This window comes from Hippopotamus amphibius, chromosome 12 (assembly GCF_030028045.1).
Source record: "Hippopotamus amphibius kiboko isolate mHipAmp2 chromosome 12, mHipAmp2.hap2, whole genome shotgun sequence".
NCBI lineage: Eukaryota > Metazoa > Chordata > Mammalia > Artiodactyla > Hippopotamidae > Hippopotamus > Hippopotamus amphibius.
The window spans coordinates 68,228,229-68,248,310 of NC_080197.1; the positions used below are offsets into that span (position 1 = coordinate 68,228,229).

At 42.1% G+C, this 20,082-nt stretch overlaps 1 protein-coding gene across 2 annotated transcripts; it reads left to right on the plus strand.

Annotated features, from left to right (window-relative positions):
* The first annotated feature begins 1,150 nt into the window (after window positions 1–1,150).
* On the plus strand, window positions 1,151–19,600 carry ARHGDIB (Rho GDP dissociation inhibitor beta). Of its 2 annotated transcripts, XM_057703378.1 has the most exons (6): window positions 1,166–1,381; window positions 10,856–11,039; window positions 11,745–11,828; window positions 13,647–13,723; window positions 16,832–16,895; window positions 18,906–19,600. In XM_057703378.1, exons 2-6 carry the CDS (start codon window positions 10,862–10,864, stop codon window positions 19,103–19,105), a joined length of 603 nt encoding a protein of 200 aa, XP_057559361.1. In that variant the 5' UTR covers window positions 1,166–1,381; window positions 10,856–10,861; the 3' UTR covers window positions 19,106–19,600. The 2 variants fall into 2 exon arrangements, with proteins under 2 accessions (XP_057559362.1, XP_057559361.1); XM_057703379.1 differs by lacking the exon at window positions 11,745–11,828 and having other exon boundaries at window positions 1,151–1,381.
* The last annotated feature ends 482 nt before the right edge of the window (window positions 19,601–20,082 follow it).

The window sequence follows — 20,082 nt, forward strand, 5'->3', positions numbered from 1 at the left end:
CTCTTGAGAGTTCTGCACTACAAAATTTACTGTCTTGTGTGTAAATTAATATTTGCTTTTGTTTATAATATGGTCAGATACTTTGTTTCAAAGGCTATGTTCTGTCTACATCATTCTGAAATTTATAGACTACATCTGTATTTGGTTTTCAGCACTTTTATTGATTTTAATTCTATACAGTTTTCTTTTTCATATTTTTCCATATTAATCTCTTTTCTCCCATCAGATGACCATTACCTTCTCGACTATATCAGTTCCATTGACTAAGGATAAGATCTAGCTGGTGGCATCAATTTACAAAATGAAGTGAACAAATGAACTACATTTAAATGACAACAAAATAAATGGCAGTTTCTCCAAATATATTGGTGTAATTAGTCGGCTCTAAACATATTGGAACAATGTAAATACTGAATATTGAAATATTAATATAAATAAGCATTTATTATTGGCAGGAGCTATGGAAATATATAGCAAAAATGTGGCTTGGGTGCTTAAAAACTGTTTGTTCCCTCGAATGATTTAAATATGGCCTCTGCAACTTGTTCCCATTTAAATTACTTCACAAACCATTTCCTCAAATAAAGTACAAAGTCAGTTTTAGCACTTGTCAAATTATTACAAGTTCTGAGCTAGAAGACTGTGAATTAATGAAGTTTTATTTTGTAATCTGCATTCCTAGGTTTACTCAAAACAGGGCTTTGGCTTTTTTTTTAATTTAAAGGAAAAATTGGTGAAAACCACAATAAATAACATCTGCTGGTTTGTGCTAGCACACAAGCTACATCTTGAAATTATGACCAACAAAACTCTAAAAATCAATTTGAGGACAAATTTTAAGATTTAGGGCTCAATACATGTAGTTAAAATTCGTAATTTCTTAGCACCCTGACTTCACTGCCAGCGAACTTTCAATATATCTGGCTGGTAAGGAAGCTGGCAGAGACTCCAAAGAACAGAAGTTAGTGGTGCAAAGTAAGGCCTATGCGAATTTTCTGCTACTGGTTTTAGACTACTTGCCTCGGAAGCGTATGCACTGAAATGACTTGATTTTTAGACACATCCACACAATTATTCATAGCGCTCACAGCCATAGGCTCCAGACCCTTGTCTGAACACTCAGGCATACCCGTGTTCACATGGGCGGTCCTGCTCTCACATGTGCAGAGAATTGTCAAGAATGCAGCTCAGAGCTGGCTGATCGCGAGATACGCAGCGCAAAGGCACAGGATTTGAGACAGCCCAGGGTTTCCTCTTCAAGTAGGTTTAAAACAGTTTTTTTTTTTTCTCACAACTTCCTTCCTGCTTTAACTGCCAGTGCTCAGAAGACAGCCTTGAGAGGCAGAGGCACCCAGGACGGAGACGTGAACCCCTGGAGAATGTAAGTTGAAAATACCTTCGTGGTGGGGGAGGTTGTAGGTGAACACAGACAAATGGAGGAAACCTCTACACCAGGCTACAGCCCTCTACAGTTTTGTTTTTTGTTTTGTTTTTTGTTTTTTGTTTTTTGTTTTTTGAGAGGGGCTGTGCCTCTTGAAAACAAACTTTATGATAAGAAAGTACTAAGGAGGCTGCAGAGAAGGGGAAGTCAGAGCAGGGAATGGCAGCAGTGACTCAGGGGAGGCAGCTGGGTGAGGCAGGGCGTGTACTGCAGCCCAGGAGGTAAATCCTGGATGCCCTGGAGAAGGGCTCTGAGTCTAACCACTGGGAGTGCCTGGCCGGTTTCCTACAAGATCTGAGCCGGCATCTGGCCAAGCTCAGAAGCAAAAAGACTGTAGATCCAAACTGATACGAAACGCGTTGGTGGATGGTGGGTTGGTGCTGGGGTGGAGATGTGTGGTTTCCTGTTTTTAAGCAGACTTTAAAGAGACTGGTTGCAGAGAAAAAAAAAATTGGTTCAAAGTTGTCACATATTAAGCTCTTTTCCACTGAAGGATTTTCTGGGGATATAAGAAAATGCATAATGAAAGCCTCCTCTAGGGTACAGTGGGATCTAACTCTCTAGGGAGCAGCACGGCGGGATGCATGGCTACTTACTTGTCAGTCTACAGGGACAGCATTTCCACCACTAGCAAAAGCCAGGGACATGGGCAGAAAGATACGTGCTGGTGCTGCCAAAGACCAGCTCTTTACATCTGGGGGAACTAAAAGCAAACACAGAAGACACCAAATAATTTATTAAGAGATGCGTTCTAGAAAAATCGAAATGGGACTCCCAGTCAGTGGGCCTTCAAAATGTCAGGGTCTGGATTGGGCCACCATGAGACGTGCTTTCTTTAGGTGTGACCTGAAATACGTTCCTCCTTTTTAGAGGATGTCCCAGGCAGCATGTTTTAGAAATATGGTCTGTAATTAAACTCGGGACCTGGGGTAACTTGCGGCATGGGTCTGATAAACTCCGAGCTGTTCTTCTGTTCAAGGTGGGGGGAAAACAGACTGCTTTACACGGAGGTCCCATAATCAGTCCTCCACGTAGAGACCAAGCACCACTGAATTCAGGGTTGGCATGTTGGAGCCTCAGTGCAGGAAGGATCAAGCAAAGGAAATCAAGAGGCCTGTGCTGGCCCCGGAGAGTTCAGTCATGGGCAACCGTCATTCATCTTCGCCATTGCTCTGGTTCATTATATTTACACGGAAAAATCCTTCCCAGATCCAGATATGACACAAGCATAGTAAGGTCATCTTATTCTTTCCTGAGATGTGTGGACTTCTGAGAGAATAGTTCATTTCTCCATCCATCCTGCAAAGATCCAGCACATGTGGAATAACCAGGTTATAGCCGAACAAAGGCTGGCATCTTCCAGGCATTGGAATTTGGTCCTTATTTGGGAGGGCATGAGTTTGTCCCTCGGGAAGTATCACCTCTGAGCAATGTCCAAGCTCTGTTTCCAGTGGAAGCTCAGAACAGCAAAGTCAATCTGATGGAAAGATTGAGGGCCTCAACCAATTCACAGGAGCACAACAGATTCCAAACTTCACCTGGCAGATAGAGAGAGGCCCTGGGGGGAGTAAAATTAAAGCAGATAGAGGAGGAGAACCAATGTATATGGAGGGCTTTCTATGTGTCAGGCCTGGTGTGAGAAACTTGTAAATCTGAATCCCGAGAGGACACAGGGAGGACAAGAAGGCTGAGAAGTGTGCAATGACTTGACTAAAGTCACACACTGGTACAAAAAAGAATCAGTAGCTGCAATGCCTCTGAAGGACATTTTAGGAAATGCCCCATGGAAGAAATGTTCTTTAATTCCGCTTTCAGAGCATCCTTGTTCCTGAGTCAGCATTAGTGTCACCCAGGATCTTGGGTTAGAGTCCATGCTGGCACCCCCAGAGATGAGTCTCCTGTAACTCCTGAAATGGCAACATTTATCCATTCAGTGAAGAATTACTGAGTCCCTCTCTGCTGGTTTCAACACACTCTGGTTTCCACAGCCAGAGCTGGTAAAAATTCAGTTGGGTTTTCTTAGAGGGGCTGATATTCACCATTTGTGCTTATAAAAATTGTCTCTATTTCTGTCTATCTTTTCTTGCTTAACTTAAAAACCTTTGTGAATGGATCGAGTCATTGCAATGTAGTCTTTTGCCCAGTAATGGATGCCTTAATGCAATTTTCTTTGAGGAGCATTTTAAATGAATATTTGTGAAAGTACCTAGCACGGTCACACAGTAGACACTCAGAAAAGTTGAATGCGTCCATTGAGTTCTCTCTCCTTTTGCATACGAATCTGGGTGTCCACAGTTCATTGGTTCTAGCACCACCCCCCTTCCTCCTTGACACCAAAATCCACAGATGCTCCAAGTCCCATGCCCTGGGTATCAGTGGAGGACAAACTGCGCTGTGAATGCCTAGGAAGGAATGATGTACTGTTTCTTGGGAATAATTATTTCAAGGGAAAGGCTTGAATTCTGCTTCTAGAAATCTGTACCCTCCTCTGATTGATCTTAATGTTTATTGTATGTAACAGGACACTGTCCTCTCAGGCATTGGGTTGGTTCCTTTTACCCAGCTGTGCAGCTTCACATGTTCTTGGTGGGGCAGAGGTGGCCGAGAGCAGCTCTGAGGAGCCCTGGAAGCACCCGTTCTCCAGGTCACTAGGGAATAGTGACACACCAGAAAGGAATCCAAACCAAGACAGCTTCTGGTGTCCCAAGGGATAAACTTAGATTTCCCAAATGAGCCAAATCACCATGCAGGCAGCAAAGCAGACCCAAATCCTCCTCGACTAGCTCTGAAATGTCAGCAGTCCTTCGGAGATGGTCCAAGTCTGCATGACCTGCTGTAGAGCTCCGACCCCAGATCTGGGGAGAGTGGGCACATCCTGGACATGGGGAAGTAAAGATGGCAGGGGTGACAGAGAACGCTGATGAATGCTCACATAGGTACTTCTCTGATGGAAAGCCCCTACTTCTGGTACTTCCACATTTCTCTCTCTCTCTCCCTCAACTCTACTCTTTTATCTAATACTCCCGGCCTGTGCCTCTAGAAGCACGATCTGGCAACTTTGGGGCATAAGTTGTCTCCACTGTACTTTGCTCCAGAGACAGAGGGAATTCTTTCCATTAGCTGTGCCTGTATCTCCTGTCATTTCCCATCATTCACAGAGCGACCTCTGGCTTCACTTAGGAAAGGGAGCAAAAAATAGAATCTAAAATTAAATTCCTTTTTAAAGAAATATAATAGTGACAGTCCCATTTTACGGCTGATTCAGTTCATAAACAATCCTTGCAATTCCCAGAACTTCTTGTCTCTTCTGTACTCCTCAAAGAAACAAAATCTATTTTTAAGAAGGAAGGAGAGGAGCTTGTCAACTGCAGATCCAAAATAAAGCAATGGTGCCTGGCAGTCAGTTTCCTTGCTGAAGCTGAAACTGGCAAAACAGACAGCATCACTGGGAAGGGAGGAGAGGAAGGGAACAGACAGTTGTTGAACCTCTACTATTGGCCAGGATAGTCCTAGAAACGTTCATGTTTTCTCCAACGCTTCAACCCCGTAAAGAAAGGTTATTATTCCCACTTTACTGGTGGAAAAACTTGGGCTCTGTGAGGTTAATACTTGGCTTAAGTCCCGTAATAAGTCAATTGTGGAGACACATTTTGAATTTCTGGTCCATTGGACTCAAAGCTCAAGTTCCAGGAGACATAAAGCGTCATCTTTCTATGAATTAACCAGGTGATTTGCTTCATCTAAACTCAAGAGTTTTACCTTTTCTTGCCCTCCAATTATTTGGAACTACATTAATGAATAAGTAGAGCATGCTCCATCCTGGTAAATTCTTAAATATATTTCACTTTCAGTGTCCTGGAAATTCCACTGAATTTATAAGCAAAAACACTGATCTGTGCTATGTTATACTCACACCATGAGTACCCACCCTAATTTAATTTGGCTTTTTAATTGAGCCTGAGAGGGTTAAGTTCCTGCCTCAGTTCATCTAAAGCTTGACACTGTTTCACTAATTAGTAAACATGGGTGTGTGAGGGTTCACTGTGAAATTTTACCTGTACAGGCATCTGTGAAGCAGGAAACAGATAATTAGAGTGGTGAACACATTAAAAAAAAAAACATAAGTACTTGTTCCTGGGCGTTATGAAATACATAATTGATAATTCTCCATTTCACTTTTACTGTGTAAAGAACCAAAGTCAAAAACAACCTGCAAAGAAACACACAAACAAAATAACCCTGCTCTTTGTGGAACAGGGCGGTGAGCGGCAGAGGGAGGTGAGCAGAGCCCAACCAGAATGTTCTATGCCTATGGGCTGCGTTCTTCCCAGCCTCACCTCCACTTCCTCTTTCCCATTCTCATTTTACAGGCTTCTTTAACTTAAGGAGCATTAGAGTCATTGAATTATGAAGGGGTCTCAGAGATCTTTTAATGCAACGATTTCATTCTGCAGAGGCCAAAACTGGAACAGAGGTTCAGTGACTTGCGCAAGGGGACACAGGGCCGAGTTGCACCGAAACCCTCTTTATGTGACACTTCCCTGACTTGCTAAAGCCACCCTGCAGAGTTTTGCAAAGCAGCACTTGACCCTGTCTGTGCACCCCCTGGGGAGATTCCCAGGATGACCAACAAGCTCTCTAATTTCATTATTACTTCTTAATAAAGACAGCTGGAGCGACAGAGCATAGAGACTCAGGTCAGCCCGCCCGGGGCTCAGATCTTCATTCTGCCGCTTACACAACACGTCTTCTTGGGCAAGTTACTTACTTCACCTTTAGTTTCCTGGTCTGTAGAAGGGAATGATGATAACAGCCGTCCTTAAGGTTGTGGTGAGGACTAAATGAGATAATCCTCATGGCAGCATTTAGCACTGTGGGTGACAACTGTCAGAATTACCATCAATAACAAAACCAGCTGTTCTTTAGATGGTGAGATTAGAAAACTGCCTGGAATTTCCATAAAATTCCTATTCTCACTTCAGCAAGCACCCATGAAATGGAAGGATAAAAAGAGCAAAATGAGGGAGGTCCCTGATGGACTAGTGGTTAGGATTCCAGGCTTTCACTGCTGTGATCCAGGTTCAATCCCTGGTCAGGGAACTGAGATCCCCAAGCTGCATGGTGTGGCCAAAATAAAACAAAACAAAAAACAAACAAACAAAACAAGACAAAAATGAACAAAAAACACAAACAAAAAAACAGTAAAAATTATTTTTTAAAAAAAAGAGAGAGAAAGAAATGATATTTGTAGTTCATTACACACACAGGTAGTTTGGGAAACCATTGTCAAGATATAGAAACCAGTTGGGGCTTTGGAAGAATGTGAAGTTCCCCAGAAGATGAATTGTGAAATTGAAAATGTAGGATTTGGGGGGAATTCACATAACTTTGAAATAATAAAACAGAGGTAGGTCGTCTCTTACATACACCGGTGAAATAAGGTAACTGAACGGCAATTTAGCTGACATCAGACTACAGGTAAAGGCCTTAGAAAAGAAAAGCACCTAGAGATGGTCTGCCCTAACCCCTCACCTGCAAAGAGGAGGAAAGGAAGGTCACAGTGGTTGGAACATTTGCTCACAGGGTCACAGCTCGTTGGTGGCAAAGCCAGAATGAGAACTCATGCGTGATGAGGCCTAGTTCAGTGCGGGACTAATTATCCAACATCAAGTAGATTGACCCATAATTCTTCCCTAAAAGCTGCTCCCTGTGCACTGTTGCTCTTCTGCTGAGCTTCGAGCACACACTCCCTCAGATCCAGATGTTTCCCGGTATCTCTTCCTGCTTCTGCAGGTCAAGGTCCACAGACAACATCCTTGGCTTGAGGCTGAGTTGCATCATTGGTCCTGGGCAGGCTTCAGAGAGAAGCAAGCTTCCCCTTTACCCCTCAACACTCCGCTTCACTGTTGCCAAAAGTTGCAGTTTCAAGGTCATGTTCTGAATCATAGACTTCAGTAGAGTTTATGAAGGACATCAGGGGACCACGAACCTTTGTATCGCATGCACAATTTCTTGGGCTTTTTCCTTTTTTCCTTTTATAAGGACCATGACTCTTACCCGGTTTTTAAAGAGACTTGTAATCTCCAAAAAGATTAAGAACCATCAATCAAACCAGCTGGGCCTTTTGGGTATGGCCAGATCGTATTCACGCTCCAACTTTTTCTCCATTTTGGAGAATAACTTACACATCAGTACGTGCTAAAGTACAGTGTCTTGTAAACACCAGATGCTCATCAAATATTTGTGACCTTAATTTTGCTTTCAAAAGGGCTTTCCCTGAGAAGGGCTTTCCAGTCCTTTATTTGCCATATTATGACATTTTCATCTTTTTTTCTATTCAGGTATCCAGAGTGAACTGGTTTGGGGTCATTTGACCTCATATCTCTTTTTTTCTTTTTTGGGTGGGGAGGGTTTATGTCCTTTTTTTTTTAAGCTCTTTATTGGAATATAACTGCTTTACACTCTTGTACCAGCTTTTGAAGTACACCAAAGTGAATCAGCTGTATTTATACACATATCCCCATATCCCCTCCCTCCCGCGACTCCCCCCCCACCCTCCCTGTCCTGGCCCTCTAAGGCATCACCCATCATCGAGCTGATCTCCCTTTGTTACACAGCAACTTCCCACTAGCTATCTGCTTTACAGTTGGTTGTGTAAATATGTCTATGCTACTCTCTCACTTCATCCCAGCTTCCCCTTCGCCCCCTGGCCCCCCAACCCTGTGTCCTCCAGTCCATTCATATGTCTTTTTCTTATGCTATATAATCAGACCAACTTATTTTCATATAGTCCCAAATTTCCTCCTCTTGACTTCCACAATTTCATATAGTAATCCCACATTATCCTCTGATCTTCAATGTCTTTAAATAAATTTGTGGCTCATTTTTATAGAGCAATTATTGTATATGTTTGCAATGGATCAAGGAAATTTAGAATCTGAGACACAAGTCTCAGATTCACTAATGAAAAGATCAAGCTCTAGATGACAGATAAATTGACTTCCATGGATCACACTGTTAGAAGTTAGCAAATGCTGTCCTAGACCAGATCTCTCTCTCTGTCTCTCTGGGTCTATGTTTGTCTGTCTGTCTGTCTCGCTCACTCACTCTGTCTCTCTTTCTCCTTTCAAAATTGAAATTTGAGGGTGCAGAATTACAATTCCCTACAGGTTATTAAAGCCACCTTGAGCTAATTAGTGGCTGGATATGATGTCATAGTCTCATGATCAAACTTCAAGCACATGACTTGTTAGAACCAAGAGATATGTTCCAGAAAGCCCTGTCCATGGGGTCTGAGATGCTCTTATCTGCAGATAGCTTTCCTGATGCTCTGTCTGCAGGTTTCTTAGGTGACCTCTACTCTGGATATCTGGTCAGTCTCCTGGGTGTCGCCAGAGGAGAACCTGTCTCATCTGACTAGTCTCATCTGAGTTGCTCTTTATCTGTGGTTTAATGGTTGTCCTTAAACTACCCACAACCTACAACCTCCGCCCACTGCATTCTTCATTGTTTTTCCAACCAGTTCATTCACTTTCCCTGAGTGCTGTTTGGAATATGAGTTGAGTTAGTCACTCTGTTTATTGTGCTGTTCTCTAGAGGCCCTGTCCTGAGTGGTGCTGATTCTTCAGCTGAAGCAAGAGTTGCCATGGGAACGGGCCTACACGCTTCCTTCCTGCACAGGAAGTGGACCTGGGCATATTGCAGTGCTGTTTTCAGAGCTGATCAAGGCTCACAGTGTTTGGCTTGTTATTTTGCTGGAAGAGGGTTGAAGAGCCAAGAGATATCATTTCTTTTCCTTTCCCTTTTTCTTTTTTCTGTTAAAATTCCTTTTGTTTGGCTTCGCTTCCAAATTATTTTTCTTCCTGTTGCCAATAATAGCAGCATTGAAACTCAAAAGCACAACTGATTTTGGCCAGACACATCTTCACTCTCAGGGTACTTTACAGAGATTTGCAGAATCACTCAGGAAAAGATATGATAGATATTGTCTTAGTGTCTTAGTCTGCCACTTCAGAGCAAAAAAGCCTTTACCCAAGGCAGGGAAGAGAGTTACCCTCGGAGCAGAAGAACAGCAAATCAAGACATTACCTTGATTCCAAATATCTCCCTTGTTTCCCCAAATAGCTCCACTGCTGCCAGCCACGGGGCCTGAAATTCTTCTAGTAGAGATTTCTTCCTTGTTATTAGGACATGGCAGCTCATCCAGCTACATGAACTTGAGCGATTCTCTTCACCTTTGGGCTTCAGGTTTCTGAATGGTTAAATGAGGGGTTGGAATATATCACCTCTAAGGTTTATTTCAGCTCTGAAAAGCTCTGACTATACATGCCCTGAGAGGAGTAATAATTTTTAAATTTATTATACAGTCATCAACACTTCAGTGTGAATACTTTTATTAGCATGTCTCTCACTATTTTAACACAAAACAAACGTAAATGATGATGGAAGAAGACAGACCCCAGAGTATGCCCAGGTGACATCTTAGAGCATAAGATCAGGGGAAATCTCGAGAGGGGACAGAGGTACTAAAAGAGAAGCGGAGATGGATGGAAGGTACTAAAGACACAGTTGCAATTTGCCTGGAGGAATTTAGAGTCCTTTGCTACTTTGTGTCATTTCAAAAGAACAGAAGATCTTTAGATATAGAACCTATTAAGTCAATCAATGAATGCTTATAAAATGGCTGACCTATTCAAGAGTCTTGGGAGATTCAAAAGAAACACAGAAACCAGTACCTGCCCTCAAGAAATTATTAGCAGTGTTGGGTGGAAACCAATCAGGCACTCAAGCAGGTATCACAGGGACATACTACTTCTCATGAGTTATCTTTGAGCTCTTGCAGGAGTTCAGGGAGAAGTTTCAATGAAGGGGGAAAAGCTAATTTTCTTTAGCAAGTACTCGAAGTCATCATAACTAGGATTGTACAAGCTGAGCACTTTGACACTGGCAAGGCTGGCCGGATTTGGAGGACTGTGATCATTTCTATAAGTATATGAACTAGGGCCACTCATTCATTGTTCAGGACAGCGTGTGTTACGTTGTTTTACTTGTTTTACAGAATTCACAAATGAGTAACTTACTTTCTGCCAGTTTCATTCAAGGAATAGGAGTTCCATCACGGTATGGAAACTTTCAGGCATGTCAAAGGAAAGCCTGGAATGCATTATACTCTTATTTCATGAAATAGAATGAAGCTGAATTAGGGGAAAGTCTGGAAAATCACTGATAATTACGGTAGTTCATTAGGGCAAAAATAATGCTAAGAGCAGCCCCACAAACATTGTTCATATCCACTGACTTTTGGCCAATAGACCATCATTTCTCTATCTATCTATCTATCTATCTATCTATCTATCTATCTATATCTATCTATCTATCATCACTCTATCTATCTCACCCTCCCTCTCTCTCTAGATCAAAATGACTGAAAAGGCCCCAGAACCACACCTGGAGGAGGAGGAGGATGACTTGGACGGCAAGCTCAATTACAAGCCTCCACCGCAGAAGTCCCTGCAGGAGCTGCAGGAGATGGACAAAGATGATGAAAGTCTAATTAAGTACAAGAAAACGCTCCTGGGGGATGGTCCTGTGGTAGCAGGTGTGTGTGTGCAGAGACGGGGGGCAGGTGGAGGGACACAGATAAAGGCGGACATTTCAGCTACTCAGGAGCAGTTGCAAAGGAAAGGGTACCAAAGAGCTTCCAGGGTTAAGTGAGTGAGGTGCAATCTCTATGTGCTGAATCAAGTTATGGACTGGATAATTAAGTATTCTTTGAAGATAAGGTGCAAGTGGACATTGAAATAGGCAAAAATAACACATAGGGAGGATGTAGAAAGAATTTCAGACTACCACTCAGAATTGTGTTCTCTCCACAATCTCACACATTCTTTCTTCTCTTTCTCCTTCTCACTCCCTACCTGAACATCTCTCTCCTCCACATACATAATGGCGGGCTAAGACAGGGCCCAAAGATATGGATGGGCTGTGACTAACCAGCAGAGTACCTTATCCCTAGCCACTCAGGAAATGTCTGCTATTGATGATTAAGATGGACCTACAAGTTCCTGAAGCAGAAAAAGCATGATTGGCATGTATAAGGCCACTAAGACTAAGCATGGTTAATCTACCACTTCCATTTCTATTTCTCCTCCAGATAGAGATAGCCCTTCTCTTTTTCATCTTCCCTCTCTTCTACTTAAAACACACACACACACACACACACACACACACACACACACACACACACACACACTGTACGTACAAACCCCTTCTCTGTGCTCACATTCCTTTTTGAATCCTGCAGACCCAACAGCCCCCAATGTCACTGTCACCCGCCTTACTCTGGTTTGTGAAAGTGCCCCAGGACCCATCACCATGGACCTCACTGGTAAGTGGACACATCTATTCTGTTCAGCAGAGCCTAATGGCATCACTGGGAAGACTTGGATTTTGTCCCTTGTCCCAGGAAAAAACAAACAAACAAACAAAAAAAACCCTAGTAAGGTGAATTCTAGTCAGGTATGCTGGGAGCAGGTCACAAATCATTGTTTTCACGGTATTTACTGTGCTTCATGAAAAGCCCAGTCTCTGTCTCTATTTAATTGAAAAGGGGCCAGGCATAGTACTGGATATATCTATTTGTATCATATTTACTTCAGATTTTTATCTCCACGTGGTAGCAGGAGAATTACTATTTGTGTAAAAAAACTGCTGATGGAAATATTAAGAAGCAAGCTGTAGGCTTCTGAAATGGTAATATTTATACAATCTAAACAGCAGAGAAACTATTGATCTTATATCAGCTATAGAACTTACCTGAAGGCAAGAAGCAATCTAAGAGCTCCTGAATAATGCTAGAAATTCCACTGTTAAAAAGGCATTATTGTAGCTTAAAGCTCTGATTCTTTTAAAGAAGCAACTTCCCCCACTAAAGATGTACAAATTAACATGTTACTTTCTTTCACTTTATTGTGACAAGGGTCAAGCCCTTTCCTGAGACATAGGTCTGGCGGAGATAAGGAGAGATGGGAAAGGTGGCTGATTTGGGAAAAATTGGCAACTGGGAGGAATGAGGAAAGGGCCACCGAGCTAGGAGCTGGGGGCATCAAAGGCGAGTCTTTAGTGAAAAAAGAAATTATTACCAGATTCAAAAACATGGACACATGCGACAGAATAAAGCGTGACTCCAGAACAGCAGGCTTAGCACCAAGGGGGTTCCCCTCTCACAGGACACATCCACTCTTTACCTTATATGGGCTTTTTGTCAGAGGGATGAAATTGGAGGCTGAAAAGACACACTTCCTGTTCAACTGAAATCATTAGAGCAGACACATACATTCAACTACCCCCACGTTCTAGCATCTCTCTAAGAGAGAAACTCTCTCTCACCGGGCCTCAGACCTCTTCCTGTGTGAAATTGCATAAAGTTACCAGGTACAACTGTCATTTTGCAAGATAAGTTCTGAATTAGCGCTAAGGAAACCTGCTCTGTTCCAAAGGGCTTGATGATATTGCATAGAACTGTGCAAAACACACACACACACACACACACACACACACACACACACACACACACACAGTCATCCCGAATGTCAAATTATACAGGATTACTTTGGGAGAGGAAGAAAGATCAGGTCTCTAACCAGGGTACAGGAATTAGGGGCAGATCCCAGTTTTATGCAGCCTGAAGCTTTTATAACGTAAGTGATAAGTTTTCTCTTCCTTAAGAAAAATAATATGAAACTGCAAATGCAAAAGCAAAATTAAGTACAAAATTGAATTTTTTTAGAATGATAAAAAGGAACCAAACAAGTACATTTTTTAATGCTAGAAAACACCACAAATGCTAACAAATCTACCAAAACCAATAGCTGACACTCTTATATGATATGTTTCTCCTATTTCTTTCTTTGAGGGGTGAGGGCAGAGTCTCTAACCACCATGTCTTGCACGTTCTTAAGGCTGCAGTCCAACGTGAGGGAGAAGCTCTATCACGTTTCTTTCACATCTGACTGCAAGATTTCAGGCATTTCAAATCTGTGTTTGTACAGTGACTCATCTCAGATATTCTTTGACTTGAGGGCCATGTGGACCACATTCCACATGTGGTCTGAGGAGTCCAGCAAGTGGCTCTAGAGCTTCAACTTCATCTCCTTGTGAATCTCCTTCTGAGAAGAATTAACTTTTTCTAAATCCACTTCTACAGGGGATCTGGAAGCCCTCAAAAAAGAAACCTTTGTGCTAAAGGAAGGTGTGGAATATAGAGTCAAAATTAACTTCAAAGTAAGTATCTGGCTTTTTATGCTTTTATAAAGTTTCAATCCTTCCTGTAATCAGAGGAGGACAAAAAATCAAATTTCTTGCGTTATCATGTTGGCATATTTTTTGTTTATTTCCTTTTTTTCCCTGGATCTGGACTCTCTGTTCCCCAACCCTGAGCTCTACCTGTTAAGACCCATCTTTGCTTCATGCCTTTTCTCAACCAGGACCCTCCCCTTGAACTCTTTGGTGATCACTGAAGCCAATGGGATCCCTCTCCTGGGACCTTCTAATACTCCCATCTGCAAGGCACATGTTACTTTGTATTATACCATTTGTGTCATTTCTCCCCTATTCAGCTTAAACACCTGGAGGTGGGGAGAGATTATCTATCCCATCTTTGCAATATTTCAAACAAAACTTCGTAAATGGTACATATTTAGTGACTATTTATTGAGAAATAGATAAATGAATGAATCAATTAGTAGGAAAAGAAAATAGAACAGAAAAACCCTTAGCTCTAATTTCTCAAGGATATATAAATCCAGGGAGTGTGGTCTTTGGTAAATAACTGGAAATTACAATTTCATTGTGGAGCAGGTAAACAAGTAAGAGCAAAACTAAGTAGGAGATAAAATGACATAGAATGAATAGGTCCCTATTTCAATGAGCAGCCAAAATCAAGGAGAAAAGTAAACTTGACTTTGAAAACAAATGAGTTAGAAATTCACTGTTTGCTCTTAATTGCTTATACGTGCCTTGGTTGCCCCTCACTCCCACTCGGTCACTTCCTCCAGGGCTTGGGCTCCACCAACAAAGACCCCATCTGCCCACTCTGTTTGCACACCAGCCTTTCTTTCTCCAAGGTGCAGGATATGATTCAGGGCCCAGGGACAATCATTCCCTGCCACATATAAATATGCCTTAAAATAATTTCCTTCTGAAAATATTTGTTGATCCCTACTCTGTCATAGACACTCTGTAATAGTCACTTGCCTGTTTCCTGTATTTATTGCTAAAGCACCTGAGAGTTTGGTAAAGCATTGCATCCAAATATGCCTCAAATGGGTTTTCCATCAGTCCAATTTTGAATCATTAATGCTACTGCCTTAATTTGCAAATTTAATAAGACAGTTTCAATCCAGTGAAACATGGCTGGTAAACGTTGATGTGAGTGAGATGAGACAGGAAGGTCTGGAGCACGGGCTTCTGCCATGGGTGGAAGGGCCAGTGTTGGGTCCTCGGCAGTCAGGCTTACACGTGAAGGCAATGGAGGAGGATGGCATGGAAAGGGATTTTCAAGTCCCATCCTCTTCAGAGATTTGGCTCTGTCTCCGGCAGGGACTGATCGCTTTCTCTGTGTAACCCACATAAAGTTGAACCACCCTGTGGCCTGTCCCAGTGTGGATCAAAGAAGAAACACCAGTTCAAAACTGAAAATATATAATTGAAAAGTGATTTAAATCTCTCCCAATATCTCTTGAAAAATGTCCGAGAAAGTCTGCATTTGTAACACCAGCAACACATCCTAGAATCCCCTTTCATCATCTCTCTTCTTTGCTCTCAACGTTCTTCTCTTTCTTCCCTAAAACGTAACGACACTCCAGAAACTGGGATGGTTATTTTCGTTTCTCCCCGTTTTCCTTCCGCCTCCTAAGGAGATGGGGTATATGTGATTTCCACAGCTCTCACTTTTATTTGTGTCCCCAGGAAATTAGTGGAAAAGACAATTCGGAGGGATGGGCAGGCAGAGGAAGTGAATAACGAGGAACAGTCATGCTTTTCCTTTGTCTGTATCAATCATATTTATATTAAATGGACACTCCATAGACCAGTAGAAAAACAGCAGTCTCTCTATTTTGAAGGCCTTATTACTACTCCGCCACCGTTCCCGCTTTTTGGTCTTTTACCCACCAGACCACATCTCCTACTAGGCCCAGGGGACCAGCTTAGAGATTTCTAGAAAGGTGCATTTATTTTTTCCTATTTCTATGAGTCACATGTGGAAGTCTGAGGAATTAGAAAGTTTGGGTTTCATTTTATCACAATTTCTTCAATGAAGCTGTTTTCCTTCTGCTTTTGATAGGTTTAGGCTACAGATTTTACTGAGTGACAGTTTCAAACCTAAACGGACAGTATTCACTGCTATGCCTCCTCATTGCCAACTAAACAAAATGTAGCACTATCAGGTTGCTTTAATCATTCTCTCCAAAACAAAAAGGGAGTCCTACTTATTGTTGAGGACAAACTATTTGGAGATGCTTTCCTTCTTACATCAGTGAACAATTAACCCAGCCATCCAGCTAATGTTGCCATGCCCACTTTAATTTGTTTGTATAGACATGGCCACTGTATAAAATTAACAGACAAACCAGTTCAGTCCTAGGTAGAATGAATCATGGGAAAACAAAGTGCTTGGGCTGTCTATATTTTCATTCTGCTTTAGTAAATATTCTTTGAAAGACTTGGGAAAGTGGCAAGATCTCAGACGACATCTGAAAATGACAGCCATCCAAAAGGCTCGCCAGACGCAAATGGATTTCCCCCATTATTTACATATGAGGAGGATGTTTTCCTGTGACCCATCTCCTCATCTCTAGACTCCAGTCACCAGTTACATTATAGGCAAAACCATCTTCTAGACCCGATTTTCCATTACGACTTTTCTCCTTGTTTGTTTTTCATATGCTAGGTGGATCATTTCTGAGGTTAGGATTTTCAGATATTTACATAATAGTTTCCATTGGCACCTTTATAACCTAAAACAAGGATGGTCTTCTAGCCAGTAATATCAGGGAGGGAGAGTTCAAGTCCATTCTCTGGACCATTGAGGAAGGAGAAATGTAATGAAGAATATGGAGACCATGTTGTAATTAACCATCCCCTCCCCCACACCAAAAATCACAGTATTTGACAATTACAAACAGATTGGTAACATTGAGCCTTGTGAGCTCCTCTTTCCAATCTCTGCCTCAAGAGCAAAGCTGAATGGTAGTAGTAACTTATTCTGAACTAAATCTGCAGTCCTTTTGTCCTCAGAGAAGCCTCAGCTAGGTAGGATCAGCATGCAAGATGAGGAAAAATGAGAGACCCCTCTCTAATCTGAATCACTTGGACCCTTCCCATCTACAGGTGAACAAGGATATTGTGTCAGGACTGAAATATGTTCAACACACCTACCGGACTGGGGTGAAAGGTAAAGTATCCACACTTTCCACTGTCCCAAACTCTGCTTCTCACCAACACTTAAACTTCAGGTTATTAGCAATTTTTATTCCTAGACTCGGTTAAGAATCTGATGCCAGCTGTGGACACTCACCCTAGGAGAGGCACACACATACTCCTGACCTACATATTAATGCAAAATCTACGTTCAGGAAACCTAGTTAATTCTGGGTCAGCCACTAACCTTCAGCATTCAGCTTCTGGAATTCAACTTTATTACTTAAAAAGGGGAAGAGTAACCAAGATAAGTTTGAATCAAAGTACAGAAATGTATTTTTAAAATTTTTAAAGATCTGTTCACAGGTGTAAAACTTGAGTGTCAAAGAAATCCAAGACAGGAAAGAACTACCCGATGAGAGGTGGTAGTAGCATGTGGGGGGCAGGGGGCAGGGCGGAGGTGCTGGGGGCAGTGCTCAATTTCCTAAACAAAGAATAGAAAAAAAAAAGGTACTCTTTCTAGAGATGAGAAAAGCTTTGTAACTGAAACAAATACTATCACATTACTTAATCGGCAGTTTTCTTGACAAGCTCTACCTAAATGGTGCATGCCATGGGAATCTGTCTTCGGTTGTCTTCCGCCAATATGGGCAGGGAGACATGAAAGGTGGAAGGCTGATGGAGCACTTTTAAAATTCCCCTTTACCTGAAGATGTGAAACAGCGTCCCCCAGAGGTGTGAAACAGTAATGCGTAGGTCAGTTCCTCCAAATCAATCAATGAGGGGCAGGAAAGACACTGATCAATTTTCACGACATACAGAACTACTTAATGACTCAAATCCCACAGAGACTTGGGAAAGATCTTAACTGATTTTTCCAATTCCTAGTCTCATGAAAAAATAGTTCAGTTTCCTTTTTTCCTTTGGGCTTAAAGACTATGTTCCTTCATTCAGGCAAGAGGTCGATGACAAGTCTGTAGACGTTCCTCCAAACTTATTGAAAACAATAGCCAACTAAATGTCACCTGCCTGCCTACCTACCTTTACTTATACTTTCTAATCCCTACTATTCTTAATATATATCCCAGTTACTCACCTATTAATAACTGTGGTTGGCTATTTTTACCATCTGCCCCAGTTCGTCACTAATTTTTTTTACCAAATTATTGGTTTTCCCTTTTCATCTAATTATTCCATCCATGAATCCTGTTCATTCTGATCACCGGCTGTTACCTTATCTCCCCCAACTGTTCACAGAATGAAAGTTTGTAGATAGAAGATCCTTGAAGTTCATTATATAGAAAAGAAACAGGCCACAAAATGTTAGGTCATTGCAGAGCTGAAGCCAGAACTCAGGCTTCAACCAGCTTGAGATTTTTTATTGTGATATAATTGACATATAACATTGTATTAATTTTGGGGATACAGCATAATGATCTGAGATAGATATAGATATAGATATAGATATCAAAATGATTACCGTAATACATTTAGTTAACACCTATCACCACACACAGTTACAATTTTTTTTCTTGCGATGAGAACTTTTAAGATCAACTCTCTTGGCAACATTCAAATATACAATAGAGTATTGTTGACTGTTGTCACCATGCTATACCTTACAGGACTTATAACTGGAAGTTTGTTCCTTTTGACCACCTGGGATTGTTTTTATGATATAATCTGCTACATCGCCATAAAAAGAGTCTTGATCCCCATTGATTTAGGGCACTGATTCCCCAGCTTTCTTGATCTCAGAATCAGCTATAATGTGTTTTAAAGACACGGATTCTTTGGGCCCACAGCAATATGAACCATGGTCTTTGGTCAAAGTATACTGCATTATTAAGAGGCATTCCAATTTAAAAAAAATGTTTTTAAGGGGAAAAAAGAGTTGTCCCAGGCAAATCTGATATTTAGCCAGGCTCAGAAACCATTGCTCTTGGCTTGGATCACCGTGAGCTGTGCTCCAAATTCTCCAGTGAGCAGTGTTTGTTTTCCCTCTACCAGGCTCTCCCCCTGATGCACTTTTCTCTCTTCCCAGTGGATAAAGCAACATTCATGGTTGGCAGCTACGGGCCTCGGCCGGAGGAGTATGAGTTTCTGACTCCAATAGAGGAGGCCCCCAAGGGCATGCTGGCCCGAGGCACTTACCACAACAAGTCCTTCTTCACCGACGATGACAAGCATGACCACCTGACCTGGGAGTGGAACCTATCCATTAAGAAGGATTGGACGGAATGAGCACCTCTGCCCATCCCTTTCCCTACTTTGCCACCCAGAAGCTCCCTCTTGTCGTGCCCCATCCCTCCTCCCTGATCACAGCTGGGCCCCTTCTCCAGCACCCCCAAGGTTCTCTTCTCGTGGCGTCTTCTCCCACACTGTTTCTCACAGTGGTCCCCAAACAAGATGCTTAAAACCCAGGCTTTAATCCTGCCCCACCCTTCTGATCCCCTGTCATGGCCAGATCTCCCAAGTTCTCCAACCCCATAGACAATCATTTAACAGTCCCTCTTTTATTCCCATTTGAGCAACTAGAGGCCAGGAAATGGGCAAACTAGCACTAACTGTCCTGTTGCCTTGGGTCCCTGTATCTTCTTCCATCCCTGGATTCTCCTGTGGTTGCTGCTGGTTCACTAAAGGTCCCTAATCACATCCCCTGCCAACTGGGGCTCTTCTTTACTGGGAGACACTGTAAACAATGCAAGAGAACGAGAATAAAACAGTTGTATGATCTGACTGAGACCTTCATTTTTTGCTTCCTTCCTTCAAACAAATATGGCAGCTGGATGGTTCCCATTCATGAGTTTACTCAGAGGAGATGGGGCAGAGCCACGTACAGGAGGTGTTACATCCCTTGGAGTAGTTTTGTCACCCTGTTCCAGTGCAATGGGCAATGAGCTTTCAGGATGGGAATGGTAGAAAATCTTAATGTATTTTATTTTATAGTATCGTCACAGAGAAGTTTCTCCTAAGTTTTAGACTTATATATCCCTCCGCCTATGAGAACCTCTCGGATTTCCACAGGCACCTGGACCACATCAGGCATTGTTTCTCTCCTGCTTAAGATCTTTCAATGGCTTCACCTCACCTACAAAATAAAATTGAAGTTCCTACATGTAGTGTATAAGGCCCCCTGTGATCTGGTCCCAGCATGACTTTCTGCGTAGATTTATTATTCCCTTTTCTGGTAATACTCAATTACTAATCATTCTCTCATG

Coding starts and splice junctions, on each gene's coding strand:
- ARHGDIB (XM_057703378.1), top strand. CDS start 10,862: ATGACTGAAAAGGCCCCAGAACCACACCTGGAGGAGGAGGAGGATGAC. Junction 11,829..13,646: donor CATCACCATGGACCTCACTG/GTAAGTGGACAC, acceptor CCACTTCTACAG/GGGATCTGGAAGCCCTCAAA. Junction 16,896..18,905: donor CTACCGGACTGGGGTGAAAG/GTAAAGTATCCA, acceptor CTCTCTTCCCAG/TGGATAAAGCAACATTCATG.